At 31.0% G+C, this 16,501-nt stretch overlaps 2 protein-coding genes across 2 annotated transcripts; both read left to right on the plus strand.

Moving 5' to 3' along the window:
• The first annotated feature begins 1,655 nt into the window (after window positions 1-1,655).
• LOC106772089 (exosome complex component CSL4) lies at window positions 1,656-4,189 on the plus strand. The gene is made up of 6 exons (XM_014658250.2): window positions 1,656-1,922; window positions 2,068-2,142; window positions 2,245-2,333; window positions 2,575-2,659; window positions 2,774-2,855; window positions 3,849-4,189. The coding sequence occupies exons 1-6, from the start codon at window positions 1,752-1,754 to the stop codon at window positions 3,938-3,940; spliced, it is 594 nt and encodes a 197-aa protein (XP_014513736.1). The 5' UTR covers window positions 1,656-1,751; the 3' UTR covers window positions 3,941-4,189.
• A 1,897-nt stretch (window positions 4,190-6,086) lies between these two features.
• LOC106772088 lies at window positions 6,087-9,167 on the plus strand. Its single transcript, XM_014658249.2, has 9 exons — window positions 6,087-6,416; window positions 6,554-6,613; window positions 6,736-6,783; window positions 7,027-7,159; window positions 7,264-7,340; window positions 8,231-8,329; window positions 8,415-8,485; window positions 8,571-8,661; window positions 8,756-9,167. The coding sequence occupies exons 1-9, from the start codon at window positions 6,192-6,194 to the stop codon at window positions 8,864-8,866; spliced, it is 915 nt and encodes a 304-aa protein (XP_014513735.1). The 5' UTR covers window positions 6,087-6,191; the 3' UTR covers window positions 8,867-9,167.
• The last annotated feature ends 7,334 nt before the right edge of the window (window positions 9,168-16,501 follow it).

Below are 16,501 nucleotides of genomic sequence, written 5' to 3' on the forward strand. Positions count from 1 at the left end.
CTTAATCTCAACCTACGGTCGAACTTGCAGCTCTGTGTTTACCCTTTCACTTAGTGGTCTCAATGTTGAGGATGAGTCTTCTCCTGTGCATAACTTGATTCTACTACTAATCACGCGTTAGTGGATTTTGATTCCTCGATTGATATGTCTTTTCTAAAGGATGTTAGTACCATGGAAATAATTCTCAAGACTTACAACAAATTTATTCACACCATAGAAATTCTCAAATAATCTTTAATTCTTTTATGTATGAGGAAGCTTGACTTGCGGAAGGATTTAAATTATATTTTAATTAAGATAATATGGTGAAAGAGAGTGGATATTCTACTACTAAAAAAAATGATGTGCCAGTTCAAATTACTGGGAAACCATGCAAGGGGGGACATCCAAAGAAAGTTAAGTTAAATCCTCCAAAGCAAGGAATTCTAAAAGACACAGTCATGAGTTTTAGAGGCATTTTTTGGAATTTAAGAGGGTTGGTTAATGATAAAACTCTTAATATGCTATGAAATTTGATTACTAAACATCAACCCAATTTTTTTTCTTACATGAACCAATGACTTCTTTTAGTTCTTATCATGTTATTATTTTATAGTTTGAAGTTTAAGTTGTTGGTTGTCTTTGATTTTTTACCAGTAGTTCTTGGTTAAAAGTGACTTCACGTTTGATATTATTGATATCACTAGTCAATTTATTTTATTTGTTGTTATGATCTTTATAATAAGTTCAATGTAGTTCCATCTTCTAGATCTTACTACACTTGGTCAAACTTTTAGGAAGGTATACATCATATTAATAGAAGACTTAATAGAACTTTTTGTAATTTTCCTTCTCTTAGAGAATTAGTCTTCTTGTCGAGTTAGTCTTTTACATCAAAACTGCTTGGATCATCACCCCTTACTCCTTTTTCTTTTTTATTTAGTTGAGATTTTCAAACCATTCTCTTTTTGGTTGGTGAAGATATGGATGTCTTGATATGGATTATCATTCTCTCATTAGTAGCTCTTGGAATGCCTCATCAGTAGTTCTTGATTTTTCAAAAGAAAATGCAATGTTTTAAAAATTGTTTTGAAAGAACGAAATATTTTTTTTTGGAAACATATATGGTGTTAGATAATTAAGGCCGCGTTTATAATATTAAAGAACAAACAGTGAATGCTTTTCTATTTGATTTGAATGCTTTTCTAATTTATGTGGCCAAGATAAGATGATTTAAATTCTGTTATAGATTGTCAGGTTGTTTATTGAAAGAAAAAAACTAAAATGAATTGGTTAATAAAGGGATAAAAATATTGTATTAATAAGTTAACTAATTTAGTTTTTATTTATAGTAAGTGATTTAATATTTTATTTTTGTATATTTATTTAGGTTTTTTTATAATAAATATAATTTATCTATGGGTAATTTTTATCATGAAATTTATATGATCCACAATATTTTATATTATTTTATTTTTAATAAATTCTTATATAATAACGATGAAGTTTGAATGTTAAAATGTTAAAACTTATAATTATACCATACATAACCTTATTTGAATATAATTTTTTAGTTAAAAAATAATTATTATATATTTAAAAAAAATCATTTTTACAAACAATGTGATTGGAGTTCTCGTGTTATCAAGTAAATAAGAAGCACCCCGCCCAAATTGAAAACAATATGTTTACTTTTATTAGAGGGCCGGTTCAAGAAGCGGTGAATTTGTAGCGGCTAAGCCCAAAACGAAGTGGAAGGGTTGGGAGCCGCGATGGAAGAAGAGAAAGAAGCAGTGATGGTAACACCGGGAGAAGTGTTGGGAAGAAGCAGCGATGTCAAAGCTGGGAGAGGAGCATACGCAGCGCCTCACAACAACACCGTTTACGCCTCCCTAACCGGCTTCCGCCGTACCATTCCTCCGCCGCCGGATTCTCCCGACAAGGTAGGGTTTCGTTTTCCATTGCTCATTCCACGTGATAATCAATCCACCAGCAACACATATCTTCTGTTTTTGTTAGTTTAATTTGACGCTGAGCTTAAATTATAGTGCCGTATTGTTTCTGATTGTGATTATTTGTAACATGCAGAGGCCGACTGTTGAAGTAACTGGTCACAAGGCGCATGGACCTGTTCCACAACCTGGATCTGTTGTCATTGTGCGGGTATATATATCTATGCCCACGGCTACGGCTACGGCTATGTATCGTCTAATACACTTTTCATCACGCTCTCTGTTTTCAACCGCGTCTCTTTTGCTTTGATAGGTCACCAAAGTGATGGCTCGGTCCGCTTCTGCTGATATTATGTGTGTTGGATCTAAGTGTGTTAGAGAAAAATTTACCGGCATTATCAGGTATGCTATTCTTACACCATCTAAGTTATCTTTTATAGCTTTAGAGGCAGTGACTTTAGCAATTTAAAAAAAAAAAGGAAGAAAAGGATTAGAGGAATTAGAGTCATCAATTGTAGATATCGTATGCTTAGTGTTTCTTCGTCTTTCGGTTGAACTTACATGTATTATTATCTTTATACCATGAATTTCATTTTGTTTGACTTTGGGGATTCTGATAAGATGAGAGTTGTGTTTAAAACAGACAGCAAGATGTTAGAGCTACTGAAATTGATAAAGTAGACATGCACCTGTCTTTTCATCCCGGTGATATTGTTAAAGCTCTTGTGGTATTATTACTTTCTTTTAAGAATTTTGATAAGTTCATTTCAATTTTTCCTTAATGTTTTTAAATTTAGTTGTTGCTACTTCAATAGCACCTTAATATCATATGTTTTTGTTAGCTTTCTCTTGGAGATGCACGGGCCTACTTTCTGTCTACTGCAAAGAATGAACTTGGTGTTGTTTCTGCTGAAAGCATTGCTGGTGAGATTTGGTTTATATTTTGGAAATTGAACCATCATAATTAGTAGTCGTTGTAGTTTGTTGCTAGTTCCTTTTAATTTATGTCAGTGACTTGTGTGACTGCTTGCTTATTTAGTTTGTTGTATATTACTTAAGCCCGGTTTATTGTGTGGCACATATCCGTTTGTTTGCCTTTATATGTCTATTTAGGGACTTTAGTTTTTCGTCTGTAAGTTTTTCCTTAGAAAGGGGTTGCAATAATAACATTGAAACTGCATTTGGGTTTGACGGAAGCTCCTCTAGGTCTGATACTTTCCACTTTTACAATTTCTGGGTCATTGACAACTCTGGAACATTATCTATTATCTATGAGGATAGGTGAAGTATTGCTGAAGTCCAAGGGAGTAAATTCATATTTAAATTTTATTAAATAATTTGATTCTTTGAATATTCACTACAATCGCATCAATTTGTCAGTTCGTGTCAACCAGTTAAATACAGCAAAAATTATCATTTAAGTATGTGGGAGTAGTTTAATGATGTGGGTAGACTTGACCCTATTATGGTTGACTTGTGATGATTTTAGCTGGAATTTAAATTATCTATGAATAAATGGACACTACAGGAGATGATATTAAAAATAAAATGTTAGATTCTACTTCAACTTTATTTTGGTGAACGCAGCTTGAAGTTTAGCTTTTAATTCATTTTTTTTATAAATTGTTTTATCATTTTTTACGTGCCTATTGCTGGTTCATCTTATTTTTAGCAACAAGGGAGTAAAATCTAATAATTAGATTGTAAGTTGTGCACATGCATTGGTTGGACATCTATCAGGTAGGTAGGGATTAAATCAATGCCTGCCAAATGGAAATAGATTATTTCGTTTAAGCCTATGATTTAATGTGACCGTGCATTGTGGAATATTGTTTTACAAATCAATTTGTCTTTTCCTAGAGAATACTTGGTTGAATCAACTTGTGCCTCGATGTGTTGTACATTTTTTCTGTTTAGGTGCAACCATGGTTCCAGTAAGTTGGACTGAGATGCAGTGCCCTGTAACTGGACAAATTGAGCAAAGAAAGGTTGCAAAGGCTGCAAGCTGACTAGAATACTTCATCAAGCAGGAATTTGTTCTCTGTTTTGTAGAAATGTACTAACATGCATTGTTGTTAGGGGGAGAAATTATACATACGTGAACAGTTTTATTTTTAGACATACAGGAATGCAAGCTTGTAGTTTACTTTGCAAGTTGGTCTACTTCTAAAATAGCAAAAACGCGGGATTTTCATTCACTTGTGTTGTGAGCTGGACTTTGTTTCATTTTAAGACATACTTTAATTTTCAAACTGGAAGGGAACTGGAGTCACATTAGACTAGTTAGACTAGTACTTAAAAATTACAGTTTTCTAGTTAAATGTTGTTGTGTTGCATATGGACTTCTTTAAGTGTCAAGAAATCGGGCCTTGTCTGTTGGATTGCTGCTACTTCTTATACATTGTCCTCTTTTTTTCCTTATCTTCTACAAGTAATGTATGATCTAGTCTTCCACCGTAAACCATTTCCATGTGTGCACCACGCAAGCCATTCCTCTCCGTCCTTTCCCTTCTCCCTATCATCCCATATGTCTGTAGGTCTATCAGGACATTCTTTGAAAGAATAGGATCTTATTTTTCTAGCATGTTTTGAGACCTAGTGTCTGAAGTAAATACCTAGTGAAAGATGAAAAGACATTTATCTAAGCTTGTTGGCGCACACAGGGATCGATTGGTTTTGGCACTCCCATTATATACCGTCATCATTTGACATATACATAAATTCTTTTGGATGATAATTTTCTGGGTAACTGTATGGATCCTGACTTCGCACCTGTTCTCCATTAGTGCGGAGTTGGAGTCGAGAAATTTGAAGGATGCTATCCGTCAATAAGGAGAAAGCGTAATTTTTTTCTTTATCATACGTGCAATTAATATGTATTACTAGAAGCCATCTCAGGGGAATTGAAATTACTGGTAATTTGTATAAGGTCAGTGAACAGAAATTTTGCGCCTCATTTTGGCACGAATTAATTCTGCGGCTTTCTTCTTGCACCTTTAAGTGTTCTTGTTGTATTTCCAAACCTTTCTAAATCTATGAACTAACCTTCTGACTAGGATAAATTTGTTTTTCATTTTATTATAATTATCCAACACACCTATTTTTTCTCACTCACTTTCTCCAAGGCACTCACATCCATCACTCACCAACACACATCCTCTCCTCACAACCCACCTTCAAGTAAGTCGTCCAGAGAAAATAGAATAAGGTATACATTTCTTTACTACATTTATAAATTTGTAACGTGTATCGGATTTTGATATCCTACGTGTGAGTAAACGTTTCTCGTTATTTTGCGAGCGTTAAAGATTGAAAATAATAGATGTTAATAACTTTTTTGCATTAGTAATTATGAATAAAAGTAATTATAAATAAAGTATGTGGTGATTTTTTAAATCGAATTTTGATATTCTATTAATATTTTTACAAATTAGATTTTCAAATCCACTGCATGTAAAATATAATAAAAATAAATATTAAATTTTAAACGAAGAATAAAAATTATAACAAAAAAAGCTTAATAGAATGTGTACCTGAAGGAAGATGAAAGTTTCAAAAGCCAAAGAAAAAACTAAACGCGTTTAAAGAAGAAAGTTGAAGAAGAGAACTTCCACTTGGGAATGCAACATCTTAGTAAATACGTAGACAGTAATATTATATATATATATATATATATATATATATATATATATATTGTTTTTTTGAAAAACATATTTATCTTTGAAATAAAATTTGGAGGTGCAAAAAGAAAACTTGGATGAAGAAAGACCTAAGTTTATCTGTGCAAGCCACAGTCCACTTTCTTCGACGTCCAAGCACACTCACTCACTATTATGTCTATCCTTATGCCACTTTTTTTCTTTTTCTTTTCGTTTAGGTCTCATTATACTCAAGAAGAGTTGCACTTGCACACAGGTAAAACGAAAAAGATTGATCTTATTATAAAACGTCCCAGTTTCCATTTTAAAAAATTAAGCCTTTTAATACTGAAAAATAAAAGAGACTCACATTTGTTTTCATTACGTACTTTTGTCAAATATTATGAAAATTTGAACAGTAAAAAAATAATTAAAAAAAAAGAAAATTAATTAAGCACATTAGCATTGTATTTTAAAAAAATTAAATTAAATTTAACTGATGTCTCCTATCAACAAAAGGAAGAACAGATAAGTCTCATGCTAATTTAAAATTTTGTGCAGGAATTTCAGTGGCTGCCACTGAATTGCATTGCTTCAATCCAATCCAAGCTAGGAAGAAAAAATGGCTTCAGCTGCGCTTCAATTCTTGTATTGGACAGCTCCAATATCCCACCGTTACCCCAATCAGTTGGCTTCCCTAACCTCCTCACTCAAATTCGCCACTCCTTTTTCTGCCACCAATTCCATTTATCTTCCCAAACCTCTTTCCGTGCGTTTTGCTCTGACTGAGTCCGACTCGCCCAAATCGATTGAGCCTGACCCTCAAACTCTTCTCCAAGAAATTGCCGTAAGTCATTCATACTCCATCTTTCTAATTTAACGTTCTCTTCTGGGTAAGTTAAAAATTTCAACTTCACAACTTCTAAATACTCCTTTCTCAATGTAAATTCGTGATTCAAGATTTCTTGTGCGCTTTCGTTGCAGGGCAGTTTAGATCTTCCTCCTGATTACTTTGCACAGTTTCCCCGCGACCTTCGATTAGACGTAAGTGCCATGAAATCCTTTGCTTTGCCCGTTTCAGCATTATCATGCAATCGTTTCCATTATCAATCGATAGTTATATAAATATGCTCCTTTGCTATGTTTGTGTTTTAAATTTTGTGAAGCTAAACGACGCCGCGTTCGACCTTTCAAACGGGCCTGTTTTAGACGAGGTTGGTACTTTTACTGGCTACAATTCCAATTAAGTTTGAGTGTTGCAATGTACAATGCTAATGTTTGACCTTGTCATTGAGCTTTTTATCCATCACTGTCAATATACTTGTGGACGTTATCTTGAAGTACTTCATTTGATGGTCTAACACATCAATTACCTCCAAAAGATGTCCGCGTGTGTCTGGTGTATTTCTCACTATAATGGTTATTTTTGTTTAATGGGAATAAATATAATTTCTCAGTGTGGCCAAGAGTTGGGAGAGACTTTGCTAAACCTCTCTCGAGCTTGGGAACTTGCTGACACATCAATGTCTCACTCTTTAGTGAAAAAGATTCCTTTGATTGAGGCCAAGTTGACAGGTTCTGCCAAATCGGGTAAACCCATGAGAAAGTAATCAATGAGGTTCTACCAAACACCCCTTTCCCTCAAAACTAGTTAAGATTTATGCTTGAAGATGTTTGTTCTTTTTGTTGATTAGCACTTGGAAAGCGTTTAATATCTGCTGGAAGAAGGTTTCAATCAATGGGACAGTATGGCCAAGGTGAGCCACAAAAGGTATTGTACTCTACTCCATCTGTGCCAGTGGATCACTAATGAGAAAATGAACTTCTTCGGGAAATAACTAGCTGGTATCCGTTTAGAATGAATGGTTGTGCTCTTTTCGTTTTTGTTGGCTATATCTGGCGCCACTTACCCGCTATATGATATTATTTTAACTTCTTTTTAAAGTTATATTCTCGCACTAAACATATATAGTAGAGTTAACTATATTTTGATTCCTAAAATTCAATCTTGGTCTTTATTCTTATCTCAGAATTTGATTTTCTTAGATTCTTATACTTATGAAATACATGGATACAATCTCTTTTGACTAATAGCATTAACTGTTTTTTGACGTAACAAATGACAAATCACGTTTGATGCAGTTCATAAGTTCCCCTCCTCTTAATGTATTAAAAGGTCAGCGTGATTCTCCCGTTTGTTATGCCTAAAAGCAGTTAACAGGCGAAGAGGATTGCATCCAATTCATTTCCTAAGTATGGGGACGTAAATTACTTCACTTTGATCACTTCTTAGGGGTTGTGTGTACTTCGTAGCTTAAAGTGTGATTACTTAGGGAGCATTTGACATAGCTGATTTCGGACTTTCCTTATAAAAGGTCACGACACATAATGTTCTAGAAAAACTTAAAAATAAAAGTAACTTTAATTGAAACTAATTGAAGAAGCTTATACTTTTAAGAAGAGAAGAACAAAAAAACTTGGCTAAACATGACCTAATTTCAGGACATCGATGAAACACATGGGCTAGGAATCTAGTTTGGTGATTTTTATTTTTTTTTTCACAAAACCGGTTAAACAACGAAATACACAGAATCTATGTCAACATAATTAAAGTAGTGATTTTTATCTCAGTAATACTAATATATTGCAATGTTCTCGTAGATTGCAAAAGCAATGATTGCAGCTGGTAGAGCTCTATCTGGTAGTTCAACGTCAGCAGTGACAGTTGAAGAAACGAAAGAGGAGACGAGGGTGCTGAAAGTCTGTAATTATTCTGTCTATGGCACGTTTTATGCAATAAGAAACTATGATTATGGAAAATTAGTAACCTGATTGCCAACTGCAGTTTGGAGAGTTGCAGGTTGAAATAACACCAGATAAGGCCAATATCGGGGCTGTAATTGGATTTGTTTTTGGGTAAGTTGCGAAGTTCAACTAGACTTTTATAAGACAAAGGATGGAGACGGGGAAAACTTAGTTCTTGTTTATATTTGGAATGTAGGATTCTTTCGTGGGAAATTGCTCAGGGAATTCAAAACATTCCGGACAGTTCTTTGGAGTATGCAAACGACAATGCTTTGCTGCTTGCTAAGGTGCTTTGAAATAAAATCTCACTCGCATAACTTCAACTTGTTTCTGTTAACTACTGACATCTGATTATCAAAATCTCTAAATGTTGGGCTGCAGTCTTTAAAGGGAGCATTGCTTGCTCTTTTCTACTTCTCAACGTTCTTGTCTGCATTTACCTCAGGGGGGCTTGTTCTACTTGGATTTCAGCTCAAATCGAAGAAGGGTTGAGCTTTAGGTGCGTCTTCCCTCAGGTGTGCTTGTAAGTGGTGTAAGTTTGTGAGTAAAGGTAGTATATAATCAAAGTAAAATACCAACTTGTAAGTGGTTGGAAAACAATGCACATAGTAGCAATACTTTTGTTCAACTTGGCGCTAAGCATTATTAGATTAGGCTGTTATTCCTTCCTGCCAATTTTCTAACATCACTTCCAAATAAGTTCATACAAGGCATCATTGCCAACACCCATTGTACTGCAATAATGATGATCATATATATGAATATGGAACAATAATTGGTTTATGAGGTTAAATTAAACATAATGTCACTTTATAACATCATTCATCACGAATTTGGATCCGTCATTCCCTGTAAGCATTAGGTAAGCATTCTATAAGTATTAGGTGAAAGCTTTTAAGGTGTTACTTCTTAACAATTCAATGATAATTCACTCATGCTCTTTGACATGGCCAAATTGATTTATTTAAAAACTTTATTCGTAGTTGTCAGTCACAAATTGATCTTGGACAAGCTTCTAATTTAAAGATTAGTGTTTAAAATACTCAAAGATTCCTGTTATAGTAATAATTTGGATTTGTATATTGCCTTAATTCCACGCTCTCATTTCCGTATCTGATTTCTCTTTCAGTTGGACGAACATCAAAATATAAATTCAACCAATCACTCATGCTCGTATTCAGTCTATGATAATGAGATTGTTGTTGATCCAACCAACTATATCATTCTCGCATGTATTTAATCATTATATTAACTGTCACGTTCATTATAAATTGATTCAAGTGGAATCCTAATAAATAAATCTATCACTGCTTTCAATCATTTCTTAGTGAACAGTTTCATTTTTTATTTTCTTAATATCCTTAAAATTTTGATAAACCAATAATAATGATAATAATAGTAATAATATTAAATCTTATATCTTAAATCTTATAGTAATATTGTATATAATTTGAGAATTTCTTATATCTTAAATCTTTTATTTCAAAAAAGAAAACTCATTATTTTTAAGTGTTAATCTGTGGATCATAATTTGTATATGATTTAGGTCATGAATCATTTAGTGGGCTCTATCGTAAAAAAACCTAAGAACTCTTTCATATACTCACAATTACTCTTATTTTAAAATAAATGAGGTCAATTATATTAAGAAATGAAGCACGAAAGTTACAAAATGTTATTCTTCAGAAACAACAAAAACACGAATCAAAATTTTTAAAAAAGATAAATTATTGTCGACAAGAACGAAATTAATAAAAAAAATGATCTTGTATATTGTCTTACCACAGTTTTCCTTCTCTTCTGTATTGAATGTAATGGCCAATTGCTTCACTGAAAAGGCAACTCGTATCAGAATATTCACCCTACAATAAATTTAATAATCACCAAAGGTTGCAATTCTCTTTCCTACCAAAGGTTGTAACATGAGTCTCGTTTTGGGTACATATTTTTCTATAATACTTAATTATCATAATTTTTTTATATTTATTTTATTTTTGTTTTAATTTTTTTTTTTAAATTACAAACTTTATTTATTTAAAATCATTTTATTTTTATTAAGTGTGTTAAATGAATATCAATATGTCATGTTACTCTTACTTTTATTAATTAATATATATATATATATATATATATATATATATTTGTCACAGTCGAGTGTGACGCACTACAAAAACATTATTTTAAAGATTTCTAAATATAATGCTACATTTTTTTAATAAGGGACAGTTGGTCATTACTTAAAATAACTGAATAAGTTAACTGTCAACCTTTTTTTATGTTAGAAGTTTAAATAGTTAAGTAGTTATCAAGGACTAAGCAAGTCTAATATGAATGACGTGACAAAACAAAATATGCTATAATTGATAGTGATAATTGAGTAGAAAGTACAATTGTTTAATATAAGAAAAAAATAATGGAAATTAAACAAAAAATTCATGAAATAAAATCAGTCTTTTATATACAGTATATTTAAAAATAATTTAATATATATTTAATTTAAAAAATATAAAGTATAATTGATATCAATTTTAAATGAAAATAATAAATAAATTAAAAGCCTTTCTAATCGCGGTTAAAAATGTTTTTCACAGTATATGTATGGATTTAATTATTTTACAAACTTATTGTTTATATAAATTAAAATAAAGTCATTTCACTACTATTGTTGTTATATAAATAAGTTACCCTTATACTATATATATATATATATATATATATATATATATATATATATATATATATATATATATATATATATATATAAATATAAATATAATCAATGGAAAAAAATTATTTTATAACAATCTATTATGAATAATAAAATTATATATTAAATTGATGGATGATATTTTTATGATAAAAATATAAATTATTATAATGTAATTTTGAGAATTAATCATAATATATTATAATATGGTGATAAAATTAAAATTATATTTTATATATAAATATATCTAAGTACATATTTTAGAAAATATTTAAAAAATATTAGAGAGATAATTTATGTCGTCTTTTATATATATTTGGCATTAACTTTTGTTTTAAATCACTATACGAACATTTGTTAGATATGTAATAAATTGATAGTATTTTGGGTTTTTCTATACAAAAGTTGCGTTTTTAAATTTATTATGCTTTTATATATAAATCTTAATTTTAATGTTATTTTTTGCACTTGTTATCTTTTAAAATAATACACCAATTTTTAAAGAATAAAAAAATAATATTAAATTAATATAAATAATTTAAGTGTGTGAAAGTGTTATTTCTGTATATTTTATATTCTCGACATACACGTTGACAGAAAGGAAATATGGTGGGGATTGTACTTGTGTTCAATACTATAAAATATCTTACCTAATGGAAAGTGATGTTTTAGTATAAATTTTAGGGTCATGATCATTGTACCCTGTTTCTTTTTTCAACATCCACTTGATAATTACATAAAATATTATCTTATAATAATATATATAATGAAGCATTTTATTATTAAAAGTAATTGTAGGACAGTTGTTTTTGAAAGATGGGGGTGTTAAAATAAATTTTTTTTAAATATTATGACTTTGTATAATAGTCCTAATATTTATATTGGAATGTTTTAATTTAATAGTCATTTTTACATGAAAGTTAATGGAGCGAATTTTGAATCATATAACCATGAAATTTGGAGTAATGCGATTATCAACCAAGTTTTGTTACTTTTTTAAAATAATTAACACATTTGTTGTATATATATATATATGGTTCAACTTTAATATTTAAAATTAGGTTTGAAATACCCTAAACACATAATTGTTTTCATTACAATGATATATTTACATCGTTGTTTTATAAGGATTTGCGCATGTTTCTCATTTTTAAACTACTATTTTATCACTAAATTAAATTATGAAATATTTAATTTTTGTATTTTATGAAAGTTTATATAAAATATTATTCACAATTAATAACATATAAAGTTATATTTTATTTTACTGTAAAATTTTGTTTCTCACATACCAATAATATGACATGTTCGTTATTAGAAGAATATTTTATATTTGTAATATTCCAATTTAGTAATATAAAACTACTAAAATAAAACATTACATGAATAATGATATAGATTTAATAGGTTCGGAGGTCCCTATATTTGGAGGTTTGTTTCAATTGGATCCTTTAATTTTGAAAGTGATCAATTAGGTCCCTAATTTTGTCAATTTGAATCAATAAAAGTCTTTCCGTTAAATACAATTAACGCCGTGAAGTTTTTGAACATGTGGCACGCTGACGCTTCCAGGTGACACCGTTTCAAGTGCATAGGTGGATTATAAAAGGGTGAAATCCTTAAATTAAAAGGGATTTAACCCTTTTATAATCCACCTATGCACTTGAAACGATGCCACCTGGAAGCGTCAGCGTGCCACATGTTTAAAAACTTCACGGCGTTAACTGCATTTAACAGAAAGGCTTTTATTGATTCAAATTGAAAAAATTAGGGACTTAATTAATCACTTCAAAAATTAGAGGACCCAATTGAAACAAACCTCCAAATATAGGGACCTCCGAACCTATTAAACCTAATGATATAACAAGAACTACATATTAACCATGAACAAAATTCTCCACCTGAAGAATAAAGGTTCAACCTAAACTATAAGTTTACTTCCATTCTCCCGCTGCAACAACTGAAAGATTGTATCTCTAAGATCACACCATTAAGATGATTATTGTAAAAGAGAAAACAACATACCACAGAAAAGCAAGGGTAAGCTAGTGTAATTTAATATTCATGTGGGAATACAATTCAAACAAACAACTAAGATGGTCATACAACATGTTTTACACATATAAACATATATTGACTGACCACTTTGACTTAGCCGTCCAGACATTGTATGGAATGTCGAGTTCTAGGGATTTGTGCATTGATGTGGTGAAGTAACTAGAAACCCCCATCAGCTGCCACACTAGGTTAGTCATACAAACACCCTTTTGCCAAATGGAGAAAGGTACCTCAGGCTCAGACCTCATACTATTCTCACCACATGATTGATCACTCTCTACTTAAGCATGAATGATCATTAGAATGTCAGGATAAATCCCATTAGGACACTCCGACCATTCATACTATCAATACTTGAAACCACATACTTTCACTTTAAATCACAACACAGGGCACCACCATGTAACCTCTCCGTGAGATCATGGAATTACGTCCATCAACCATACATTTAATACCAACATAATTTCTCATACATAATACATTTAAGCAATTGAAATTAACAATCAGAGTAAAACATGAACCTTTTAAGGACCGAATGTATTACAGTAGTTTAAGGTTGAACGGTAAAAACAACCACCACCCATGAACATGACCAAACGGTCAATTTAAAGAGTAAGGCTCAAGCATGAGCCGAATACAGTTTGAGGGCCAAACACTAGAATAATCGAACAAAGTTAAACCAAACAGTTCTAACTTAAACCGAACACTTTAGAGTTTATAACGAATACCAAGAGCTTAGACCGAATAGTAAGAGCTTAGACCAAATACTAAGAGCTTAGATCTAATACTAGTACAAGGTCGAACAATGGTGCAAGACCGAATGATCATTAATAGGTAAGGCCCATAAGAGGCCGAACATAGTTAAGACCGAACACCAGTACCAGACCAAGTACTAGTGTAAGACCGAGGACCTAGACTATACCGAACACTTAAAGCAAACCGAATACTAAGGTTATACTGAACAACAATACTTAGACCAAGTCTTGAGAACAATCTAACACTAGAACTGGTACTATTACTAATATCAAAGCTGAACACTTAGAGCGAAGTTGAATACTAACATAAGACTGAACGCTATACAAGACTGAGTACTAGTACAAGACTGAACGATCATTAAACAGTTTTGTAGAGGCTGAACTCAGTTAAGACCGAACACAAGAGGAAGGTCGAGCGGTTAACGACCAACGCTCTGCGAACTGCATAATCTTGTAGAACAACTACTGAATTATGAACAACACCTACTTTACCAATTCAATGCATTTTTTTCCCAACTTCTAACCCTCCAAACTTGTCTCATATACATCTTTACACCTAACAAAGAGTAATTAAACCTTTCTAACATCATTCAAGAGGGTCTCATATCAGATTCAGCTTCAATTCTGCAGAATCATCAACTCAATGACCCAAAATCAATTATCCTACCTTTGGTACAGTTTGAGTGGCTAAGAGGTTCTAAAACGTCCTAAACAACTTATCCAGACTCTCCCCACCAACCAATTTCACACCTGATCTCAATTCCCCACTTTCACTACTCCAATTCCTCAAAAATTCACTTAGCACAGTAAGAAAGAGCATTATAGAAGCAAATCAACATGATCACAGAATTTGACAGTCCACACAGATAATGTCGATCACGCAAAAATCCAATTTCATACACATTGAAAACCATCAAACAACATTCACATACACCATAAACTCATCAATTAAATTAACTAGCTTCTCTTACCTCTCAACCGAACCGAACAACTTCTACCCTTCCATAAATTTGCTTACACCTCCAGAAAATCCTAAGAACACCTATAGCTCACCGATGGGTGAGAAGAAACCAACCAAAGGACCGAGAATGAAGTCGAAAATGAGGGAAGAAAGCTGATGAACACATGCAAACAAAATTGTTCTTGCATGTGTCAAAATCCCAAAATCCCCAAGAATCAAATGAAACGAAACTTACCAACTCTAAACACAAAATTGATCGGTGGAATAAGAAGCTCTTGACGCTAAGATCGCTTAGGTAGCTCCTTATCACCGATCCGATGAATTTTTCAATGAGAAAATCTAGAGAGAAGGGAGAGCAAGAGTAGAGAATAGTGTTTTTAGAGAGATAGAAAGTATTTAGATAATAAACCGAGTGTTTGAAATTTCTATTTATAGTGTTAGTTTATTTTAACACAAAGTGTTCGATCTCATTATTTTAATACATCTATCTACTGTTAACCATTTATTTTCTAGGTTCTTACAATTTTTACACAACACAGACTAAATATTTTATAATTTAATTTAAAAATAAAATGTAAATTTTTATAATAATTTAAAAACAAAAGAATATTTAACGGTTTTATAAAACATCACTTTTAATTGATTTATGTTAATTAAATAGTGAAAATCATGTCAGATGACAGCAGCAAGCTTGATAGAAAAATATTTGGAGAATAAAAATTAAAAAATTACATTACTTATTAATATTTCAAGAAAATCCGATTTATATAATTAAAAAAAAAAAAACAGAAAGTAGAGTTTCGTGTCCTAACTTCCGTTATGCTGAACTTAACAGTGATAAAAAGTTGTTTTTAGGTTCATTCCATCACCGTCAGTTTCTTCTCTCTCTATATATATTAATTTGTAAACAGCTATCATCAATTCCGAATCTAGAAATTTTTCTCATAGAAAGTATCTCAAAGATTTCAAGGAAAAGAGAAATATAAAATTCTTTAGTTTGATATTACAAAGTTAATCATTAAACTAACTTACACGGACTCTTCATTTTAGATTTAATTAAAAATAAGTTAACTTTCACTCTTTTATGAACCAGTAATTTTATAACTTATCTTAAGCGATTATGATTCAGTAGAATAAATGAGTTGATTCATTTCTGTTTTACTTTCTAATATATTTTATTAAAGATCATCATTATAAATATTTAAAATATTAATTTATATAACTGAACAGATAAATAAATTAAAATAATTGAACAATATTATAGATTTTTTAAATTAAATTGTTAACATATATAAAATTAAAAATAATAAACAACTATAGTAAAAAAAATAAGAATTATTAAAAATGATAAAGGTGATTGTTAGTGTCCAGTTCAACTTACTTTTAACTTAAATATATTTAACCTATAAATTAAATGATTAATTAGTTTGATCAAATTTAAGAAAAAAATTAAACATAATTTCGAATTTATAATTTAGATATTGACTTAGTTTTGAACCTATTATATTTAAGTTTTTGTCAATAATTATAATAGCAAGATATATAAATTTTAATGATATTTTTTTATGTAATAAAGAAATAAAAAAAAATTATGGAATAATTGTCTCCACAATTTATAATGTGCATCCATATAAAGGCACACAGGG

The sequence above is a fragment of the Vigna radiata genome, chromosome 8 (assembly GCF_000741045.1).
Source record: "Vigna radiata var. radiata cultivar VC1973A chromosome 8, Vradiata_ver6, whole genome shotgun sequence".
NCBI lineage: Eukaryota > Viridiplantae > Streptophyta > Magnoliopsida > Fabales > Fabaceae > Vigna > Vigna radiata.

What these genes read in the sequence shown, in the direction of transcription:
- LOC106772089 (XM_014658250.2), top strand. Translation starts at nt 1,752, where the DNA reads ATGGAAGAAGAGAAAGAAGCAGTGATGGTAACACCGGGAGAAGTGTTG. An exon ending in CGCCGGATTCTCCCGACAAG is followed by an intron (nt 1,923 to 2,067) that starts GTAGGGTTTCGT and finishes TGTAACATGCAG; the next exon opens with AGGCCGACTGTTGAAGTAAC. An exon ending in TTCTGCTGAAAGCATTGCTG is followed by an intron (nt 2,856 to 3,848) that starts GTGAGATTTGGT and finishes TTTTCTGTTTAG; the next exon opens with GTGCAACCATGGTTCCAGTA.
- LOC106772088 (XM_014658249.2), top strand. Translation starts at nt 6,192, where the DNA reads ATGGCTTCAGCTGCGCTTCAATTCTTGTATTGGACAGCTCCAATATCC. An exon ending in ACGGGCCTGTTTTAGACGAG is followed by an intron (nt 6,784 to 7,026) that starts GTTGGTACTTTT and finishes ATAATTTCTCAG; the next exon opens with TGTGGCCAAGAGTTGGGAGA. An exon ending in GACAGGTTCTGCCAAATCGG is followed by an intron (nt 7,160 to 7,263) that starts GTAAACCCATGA and finishes TTTGTTGATTAG; the next exon opens with CACTTGGAAAGCGTTTAATA.